Source organism: Solanum tuberosum, unplaced genomic scaffold (assembly GCF_000226075.1).
Source record: "Solanum tuberosum cultivar DM 1-3 516 R44 unplaced genomic scaffold, SolTub_3.0 scf00207, whole genome shotgun sequence".
NCBI classification, from domain to species: Eukaryota; Viridiplantae; Streptophyta; class Magnoliopsida; order Solanales; family Solanaceae; genus Solanum; species Solanum tuberosum.
In genome coordinates this window covers 254,029-263,548 of record NW_006239133.1, presented here as the reverse complement: position 1 = coordinate 263,548, position 9,520 = coordinate 254,029, and the positions used below count along the sequence as shown (strand labels likewise).

At 35.7% G+C, this 9,520-nt stretch overlaps 1 protein-coding gene across 1 annotated transcript; it reads right to left on the bottom strand.

The window, feature by feature from the left end:
- Nucleotides 1-531: 531 nt before the first annotated feature.
- Nucleotides 532-8,762, bottom strand: LOC102580533 (uncharacterized). The gene is made up of 9 exons (XM_006355811.1): nucleotides 8,615-8,762; nucleotides 8,053-8,123; nucleotides 7,173-7,326; nucleotides 6,161-7,026; nucleotides 4,529-4,702; nucleotides 4,315-4,431; nucleotides 3,291-3,470; nucleotides 3,151-3,197; nucleotides 532-1,080 (listed from the first exon to the last, which is right to left on the bottom strand). Exons 2-9 carry the CDS (start codon nucleotides 8,098-8,100, stop codon nucleotides 774-776), a joined length of 1,893 nt encoding a protein of 630 aa, XP_006355873.1. The 5' UTR covers nucleotides 8,101-8,123; nucleotides 8,615-8,762; the 3' UTR covers nucleotides 532-773.
- Between the last annotated feature and the right edge of the window lie 758 nt (nucleotides 8,763-9,520).

The following is a 9,520-nucleotide window of genomic DNA, read 5'->3' as shown; positions in this document are numbered from 1 at the left end:
TTAATTAAAAACTTATGCACCTATTATTTGAAATTTTCTTTTACAAATTATGTGGGCGGAGCAGATTGGGTTGAAAACAACAAATCATGATATGGGGTGGTGTGGTTGAAATCACAACGGGTTTGCCCTGCAACCACGCGGCCTATTGCCATCCCTACTCATCTTCCTTCTTTCTCTGTTTAGACCAAATTAGAATAGCAAATAAAGAACAAATCTAGAGAACACAAAAGGGATATGAAGAGCGACCATTTGATCAAGTGACTGACTTAGAAAAGTATAATAGAAATGGAGACCCTAACAATGAAAGAAGGAGAACGAAGGATTTGAGAGCAGATGAGGGTAATTATTTGTGTTCGAGAGAATCAAATGAAAAAGATATTAAAATCCCTTTTTTAGGTTATCATGTGTTTGCATATACTTGATATTTCCTTTATCACGTAAATAGTAATGCAATGAAAGAAATTAAGTTCAGTAGTGGTGGGGAAAGGGGTCAGGGGAGGGGGGTTATAAGTATAATTTAGGACCAGTACATGATTGCACTTCTCTATACTATAGATGATAAGCTGCTATTTATATACTTGTTCTGTACAAATACTTCTATACCAGGATAGGATACTACTACTTTGAAATAGCTCTCAATTAACATTGCAAAATGAGCATAACAAACTGGAATTCTAAACATGTTTGTTTCTACCAAGAAACTTATTTAAAAGATGAGACATATCTTCGAACTAAAGCAACCAGTCAATGATTTTTCTCTACACCCACTTGATTCACATGTATAGCTCGCGGTTGTCAAAGATTTCCCATCCATCATCCACAAGATCCGTGTTATGGATCACTGACTTAACATCTTCAGATGCCTTGTGCTCCTCCTCATGACAAGACACTCTATCCATCTTTTCTGGAGCATGCAACAAATCTGCAGCCTCATCTGATATCATACTCTTCGAAGATGAACTTGATGACGCTAAGATACAGCTGGTCTGCTCGGAACATAAAGATTTGCAAAGAGGAACACGATCATCAAATTTCTCTTTCAACAACCTCACATCTTGGCATATGACAGAGATTTCACCTCTGCAAAAGGGTGCAACAATCTATTTGAGTATTTTAAATGACTAACAAGTAGAGCAAAATAGTGGCACAAGGATCTGGGAGGAGGGGAAAAACTGAAAACAACTGCCAGCATGATTAGAAAAGTAATGCAAGACCTTTCCAATTTGTGTTCTATAACTTAGTCTTGTCTGACAATACAAATTGCGGAAAGCCCGTGCTCTCAAGATTAAAAAGTAATAACTTTGATCAAATGTCATGTTCTATTTAAACACTGCTTGAATAAAATGATGGCATGTTAACAGTATATCATTAAATAAGCCTTTGTCATTAATAAAGTTTATTGTATATTTTTTAGAAAAAATAATTTTAATGTAGCAAATCTGACAGAGAATAAGAATATTCAGATTTCAAAGGGACACAATGACACGATGTTCTAAAAACTACAGAGATATTGAAGTATGAAATATAATTTCAAATTGGCTATGACCCTACTCATACTTTCATATGAAAACAGTTTATGGCTTTATGCTAGTCGAATTTGGTGAATATAAGCTTAGTTCATCCGAAATTCAAGGAACCACTAAATTCGTTGATTCTTCATAGATATACCTAAATGCTATTTTTTCTTCTTTTTCCCAAAATATGCTAATACATTAATATTCTTGAAACATATGATCACTCTAGGTTAATGTATACCAAAAACCATTGTACTAACATCTTTCACAAGAAAAATAACATTTGATGAAAATTCTAAAAGGAAAAAAAAAATGAAAATAGGACATGCACTGAAGTCACTTTATAGTTATCATCTAAACTCATTCAAGATTTCAAGGAAGTATATCTCTTTTCACCTCTATTAGCAAAGGTTCATGTTTTCCTCCTCAATGAAACATATGATCACTCTAGATAGAGGTTAATGTATACCAAAAACCATTGTACTAACATCTTTCACAAGAAAAATAATATTTGATGAAAATTCTAAAAGGAAAAAAAAAATGAAAATAGGGCATGCACTGAAGTCACTTTATAGTTATCTAAACTCATTCAAGATTTCAAGGAAGTATATCTCTTTTCACCTCTATTAGCAAAGGTTCATGTTTTCCTCCTCAATGATAAACTAATCAACCCAAGAAAATTCTCAATAACTTCAAATTTTCAATATCCATTAAGTTATTTTGGTCAAATAAATCCATTAGTTTTACAAGGCATCATTAAAGTAGAAAGATCTTAAAAATAAGCCTCAAAATTATTAAGGCTTTTTATAAGCACACATGAGCTCAACAGAGAAGGAAAAGTATCATGGTCTGAAAAAAAAAGGGAGAGAGAATATGGAGAGCAGCATGTAGGATAGAAACTTGACACAACATATGGTAAGAACTAATATGCTATGGTAAGAGGGGATTGGAAGCAAGAGCCTTCAAAGTTGTCAAGATTTACTAAAACTACAGGAGAAATAATGTGAAAAAAAGTGACTTAATGAGGGGCAAAAAGAAGCTCTCAAAAGAGACGACAGACATCAACTACATGGGCCTCTCTGGTCTTAAATAACAGTTGAGGGAGAAACAAGGAATATGCAGGGAAAGGACAGATGCAACAGCCATGGCACAGAAGCATCTACAACAACATACCCAGTGTAGTCCCACAAGTGGTGTCTGGAGGGTAGGATGTAGAGAGACCTCCCCCCTCCCTATCTTCGGCACAGAAGTATCTGAGAGTCAAAAAAATAAAAATTGCGATTCTACCTCCACCTCTGATTAATAGTAGTAAAATACAATGGCTTTGCTCAAAGGAATTTTAAACCAAAGAAAGAAAAATATGAGGATATTGTATGATGGACAGGGTAAACCTGCGAAAACAGATCATAACACAAGAACACACTGAATAAGGAGCTCCCCCACCCCCACCCCGGATACTATGTAACTACAATTTGCAGTTGCATTTATTAAATTTAAGCAAACACAAGCTTGAATCAGAATGCTGATTTTACCTTGGCATCCCAACCAAGCAAAGTTCCCTTTTTCCAAGCAAATAACCCACATTCGGAGAGCACAATTATCAAATTTTTAAAGAGACCTAATAAGTTATACTTACTGCAACGTATCAACAACACGTCCCCGATCCACCAGGAAATCCCTCAACTGTGCAACAGAAGAACAAGAAGATAAAATCATAAGACTACAATTACATTTTACTATGCATATATAATCCATTTAAATAGCGAGGGCTATTACCTTAGCATTTTCTTCTGCTTCTTGCTTCAGAACATTTGCCTCTTGCACAACTTTTGCCATAATGATTTCCTGATCAGCAAGCGCTTTACGTGCAACCTCTTTCTTGCCTATTCTTTCTTGCTCAGCAGCTTTCATTTCTTTCGCAGCAGCAGCCATTCGCACCTCAAGTGTCTGACGCATCTACACAAAGGGTACTTTAGATGATCAGGTAAAAGAAGAATATCATACTACTATTTACATCCACCCTTTTCTTCTAAACCATAAGTACAAGCAAAGCATCTGTGATTTAGCAGCTAGAATACTGCCCACCTCACTAAACCCGCAATACGAAGAAAAAAAAAATTCAAGAATAAAGAATAAAGGAACTCTTCCCACCTCACTAATGAAGGCAAAATACCCTTTCAAAGGTGCCATATCATGTTGAATGCACTTGTTTGACCATGAAGATTTTCCTTTATTATTCCTCTTAGAGGTACAACACAAATGTTCACATTAGTTAAGCTTTTCTTTCTTAAATTTTTTCCAATATTCAACTTGTGTCCTCTCACCTTCTCACAAACAATCTAATAGGTAATCTTTTTGAGCCAGTCTGCAGTCCTAGTGTCGTACATGTTTGAGAATAATTCAGCATGTCCAAGACTTCTAGTACGCCGTCATATCGAGGGAAAGAAACAGTTAATGAAAGGCAGACAATGTGACAGTTTATTTACATGCAATATTTGCATGACACAAGTCATGCTCATTAGCTCTTTGACAATTCCAGGTATTAATGAAAATAATGGAACAAAATTGTGTTAGGAATAGAAAATAAACAGAAAGAATATGAAACTCTGAAACACACACACGCACACACATTAGTAAATTGAAAAAAAGATGTCACAGGTCAAAAAAACTCGCATACAGCAATTTCTGTCTCACACTCAAGGTGTGGAGAAGATACAGAAGACTGTATAAGATACTCTCCTTACAGAGTCTCTTATACCGCTCCCCACTTTTACAAACAAAGATTACAACATCCCCTCACCTCATCAAGAACTGCGAGAGATTTGTCCCTTTCATCTGCCAAGCCGAGCAGGCGAGATTGAAGCTCTTTAACTTCAGTAGCTAAGATGGACTTCTCACCATAGACTTCACCAGCATGCTGCAAATGGTTGTGTAGCATAGTTGTTAGGTCACAAGTGATGAAATAATAAAATTACAGTGGCAAAGGGAAACACACAGTTGAAGAGAAAGGCAACCATATCATTTGCTTCCTTAGCATGTCGTAACATTTCTTTCAGATCCTCTACCCTCTTAAGCATATCCAGTCCCCCCTTAGCAGCTTCAAGCTTTGCCTGCTCTGCAGCTTCCTCTTGGAGTTCAACTTCTCTCATCAAGCAGATAATAGATTCCACAGCCAAAAACAGTGTTTTCTGCACCAAGATTTAATTAGAGTTCCACGAATTCACGAAGAAAATTGCTAACCTCCCTTGTTCGACATCAACTGATAATTCAGAAAATAGGCCCTTCCCTATTCTCAGTACCCATCTTAAATGAATTAAAGATAAGTTTGGCATGTGTTAGGGCCAGAATAAAGTAAATACGGGGAAGACTCTAAATATGGAGAACATATATGCAACCCTGACCTATCCCTTGCAGAAATATAGAAGTCCAAGCTGATGCATACACCAAAGTATTAAAAGCTAAAGAAGAGTCACAACTGATAAACAAATGATAAAGGGTAGTGGATGTGCTTGTACAGACTATTTGCATCACAAAGAGATTATAATATCAGAGATAACTAAGCAATTGATCAAGCATCTATTATGGACAACAAGCCAATGCTACCTATTCCAGTTAGGGATAGCACTAGGGCAGGACGGGTGTAGTCAAACCCACAAAATTCTCAACCCGCCCTGCCCCACCCCGCATAACATTCTTTTTATTTTTAACCCGCTCCACCCCGCCCCGCATAAACCCGCACGAAACCCCCCCTACCCCACTTGAAGTTATTACTGCCACATGTGCGTCCTTAGTTCCAGGACTAACTTATTGTTTGCAGTGGATTAATCCCCAATTTTCTACTTAAAATTAGAAAGAAAAATAAACTAATATCAAAGATATGCAAGAAGAATAAACTAAAATCAAAGATATGCAAGAAGAATAAACTTAAATCAAAGAATTGCAAATTGTCAAAGTTCATAACTGCAACCAATTTTTTACCTAGAATTCTTACCTGAAGCTGTCTTACTAGTGGCCTAGTGGGAGCATATTGGGAAAATAAAAAGAAATTGGAATTACAATTCGAGAAAAGAAAAATCTGTATATTAAACACCACTGTGAAATGTATAAATAAGAGGGATCTACCTGTTAAACTTTACATAAAAACAATTCTTCTAAGATGGTGTATAAAATTAAGTTTATGATAAGAGTTTAGAATTAGAACACAAGAAAGGAGGAGACCTACCCGCATAATTTTTAAAAATTAAGGCTTTGCCCCGCACCACCCCATTGCCATCCCTAATTCCAGTGAATTGGTAGCTGACAACAGTTTACGGTAACAGAGAGAGGAGAAAATATATATACCGTAGTAAAACCTAATTGATGAAAATTTGGCATAGATAAGCAACAATGGAACTTCTCAATGCAATTGAAGCCCAAATAATATATATAAACCATAACAGATACCACTAAAAGCAAATCCTACATGTGCAACCAAACTATGCCTAAGAGCGCCTGTTGACTTCCACTTGAAAGCAGCTAATACTCCCAACTTTGCACAACTACACTGGCTAGGTAATCTAGAGGGATACTAACATATTTAGCACAGTTTCTGTTAGTCGTTCACATTCCGTGGAATACTTAGTTTGGAAAAATTATATAAAGTGTACCTTGTTATTTTTGGCTTCTGTCATCATATCCTCAAGAAGGTCAATACTACAAATTTGACCTGATGCAGTGACCACTGAATTTGGCATAGACTCTTCTTTAGTTACAAGAATTACACCCGCCAAATCTTCACTAGATGTAGCATCGATTGAATCACTGAGTTCTGTTTTTTCTTTTTGATGAAGACTGAGTTCTGTTTTTTCTAGCTCAAAGTTATGCACATCTGGTGCAACCACAAACTCTATACTATCTTCAGAACCACATAAAGTTTGAACACTCAAGGGCGCAACCTGACTCTCAGGATCTTTCATGTCCTGATTGTCCACTGAAGAAACTTCTTCATATATCCTTTTGTGCATAAGTGCAGTAGAATCATCAGAAGATGAGTTCTCAGTTCCTTCAAGGGTATTATGCAGAACAACACATTCCGTAGGAAGACAAAGCTGATTGTCAGCAACTTCAGCTCCATTGTTTTTGTTTGCTGTGAAAGAAGTTGCTTCAGGACTTGCTGAGAGTCCACATTTGTCATTTTCAATTAGCAAGTGTGCATCATCAATATCCTCACCTTCAGCATTTGACATGACATGCATGACTTGGCAGGGTTCGTAGGCAGTAACTTCATCTTTACTTTTATCACACTTCTCCATGGAGACCGGTGTCCTACCTCCATCGACTTCAAGCGGTACATGATCTCCACCAACAGCATCATGATAATTCTGAAGGGATTCACCATCAGTATCTTCAATTGTTTGATGATGTCCACAACCAGCATCATAGAATGATGAGGCATTTTGCATTTCATCTGAGTCTTTTGTATTGTGAAGAAGAAAAGCATCAGGCTGTGGAGCCCCATTAGCATCTACTGCAGCTGAGGCAGGCAGCATATGGGGAAAAAAATACTTCAGTTTGATAAATCCAGTAAAGAATATGGAGAGTTTCCAAATTCAAGAACTCAGGTAAATGTTCAGATTTAACCAGAGAAAAGATGGCAGTTTCACCAAAATTAGGCCTTACCTTCAGATGATATGACGGTAACCCCACTATGCTCCGAAGAAGTTGAGGGAAGCTTAGTCAAGCAGGGGATAACTTCATTAAGGACCACCTCGACAGCCGTGTCAGCATCCTTGCAATGCTCAATAGCAACAGCTCTAAGAATTCGAGAATCAACCTGACCAATTAAGAAAACAGAGCGCTCAAACTTTATCTTTTCTTGGTACATGTGTTGCAGCAAATCTCAAAATAACTTCATATGGATAATTCAGAAAGACACTTTCAGAGGATAATGATGGAAAATCATTTTTATTTACTATCACATCAAAATCGATTCAAAAACACTCGAAGACAAAAGACTTCAAACATCCCAAGGAGTAAAAACATCAAATATGCACTCTAACACATTTTTAACTAACCAATTGGGATAAAGTAGAAGATACTAGTTTTATTTTTGGATTATATAAGTAGAGGTAGAAGAAAATATAAACAATAATAATTGAAAACTTCATACGTAGGAGAAACATCATATAGAGAATTATTGGTTCAACAAATTTAAATTCTAGAAACTTGTGAAAGTTGTATAGAATAATATTATTAGTAGAATACTATCAGATGATTATCATATAAATTGGAGCTAAAAGAGGACAAAGGGAGTAATATTGTTAGAATTGCATGATTATGTAAACATAATTTCATAGGGGAACCTACATTTGTAACAAGTTGTGACTTTCACCAAATTAATAACAGAGTTCATTCGATGCCCTCGAATGTGAATTGATGTTCTACATTGCTTTAAAGATATATGCTTCACAGATGCTAAAATTATGCCACTTCACCGTAAGCTCAAAAGAAAACTTAAGCATATTACAGGATCTTAAACTGATATAAAATATCATCATACCTCAGGAAAAATCTCCTGCAATGCCTTATAAACTTTCTTGAATCCCATCTCCGACAGCTATGAATGCAATTCTGCTCAGAAAGATAAGGAAACGTAAGCATCAGTGCTACTAAACGAAATCACAAAAACTCAGATTGACAACAAAATGTAATAACACAAATAACTGAAGTTATAATAAAACGCAGAGATCAAATCAATTAACTACACCTCAATCACAAACTAAACTAATTGGATTCTATATAATCAAGCTCTTTTCATTCTAATATTATAAAATCCAAATTTATATAAGCGAAGAAAACCCTAACACTCCATTAAATCATCAAAAACGAAATTAGAGATATCAAACGTCGAGAATTTCGTATCCAAAACAGAGTCAGAGGACGGAATTGACAAAAACACCGACTTAACAATTCCAGCTGCTTTCTAATTCAGAAGCGAGAAAAGTAAATCAATCAGAAGGTCACAATCTCAGATTCCATATTACACGTACAATAAAAAGGTAAAACCCTAACAAATCATCAAATTCATCAGAATTTTGAAACGGGAGAATTCAATCTCTTACCTTATGTTTTGGAATGCACGGTGGAGAAGGAGGAGCGGCGCGGCGGTGAGTAGGTAACCGGCGGCAAGCAAAATTATGTGTTATGGAACGCAGCGGAGAGTGGAGAGAAGGTGAAACAGCGAGTCGTATTTGTAGTCGTAATACAAGGAGGAGACCTACGCCGCTAAGGAACCACAAAAAGGATGATAATGTCAATTAGAAATTGATGTGAGGATAATTTTGTAAATTTACATGTGCGACTCTAGACTTTCGGGTATTTAATATGGCGGGTTGATAAAGGACTCATTCTAATGCATGTTTGGGCCCCACTTATCCGTCAATGCGGGCTCCTAAAAGTTGAAAAAATAATCAAACTAGTCCATAAGGTATAGAAGTTGATCTATTTTGATCTTCAATTTATACCTTTTGACATAAATAGTTCCTCATATACATATAAAAGTGTTCCATATTGATTTTAATAAACATTTTTAATGTATGTACAACTCATGTGACTTGGGAAAACATAGAATTAAAATTTATAAATGGATCAATCAAAAGAATCATATATTTCTATTAATTTATTTAAATATTTCTGAGAGTGAAGTTGATATTTTCGTCTTTCAAGATAAAGATATCTTCCTATTAAATTGGAACAGGCAACCATAAAAATGTTTGCCTCCAAACTTTTTCAAAATGATGCTCATCTACTTTTTTTGTTGATAGTTGATGTGGTTATATGTTTTTCTTTCCATTACAAAAAATGAATTAGATTTGTCCTTATTGATTAACGCATAAATTTTATAATATATGAATCTATTTTACAAGGTTAAATAGTTAAATTCGTCTTTAAACTATCAAAACGGTCCTAGAGTCTAGATTCACTCCAAACTTTGCTAAATAATTTAGATTTGACTATCATTTTCTCAG

Bases quoted from the DNA above. Each gene is read 5' to 3' on its own strand.
- LOC102580533 (XM_006355811.1), bottom strand. From the start codon at position 8,100: ATGGGATTCAAGAAAGTTTATAAGGCATTGCAGGAGATTTTTCCTGAG. The intron at 4,703-6,160 runs GTACACTTTATA...ATCTTGGTGCAG, and splicing joins CAGAAGCCAAAAATAACAAG to AAAACACTGTTTTTGGCTGT. The intron at 3,198-3,290 runs GTAATAGCCCTC...TCTGTTGCACAG, and splicing joins AAGCAGAAGAAAATGCTAAG to TTGAGGGATTTCCTGGTGGA.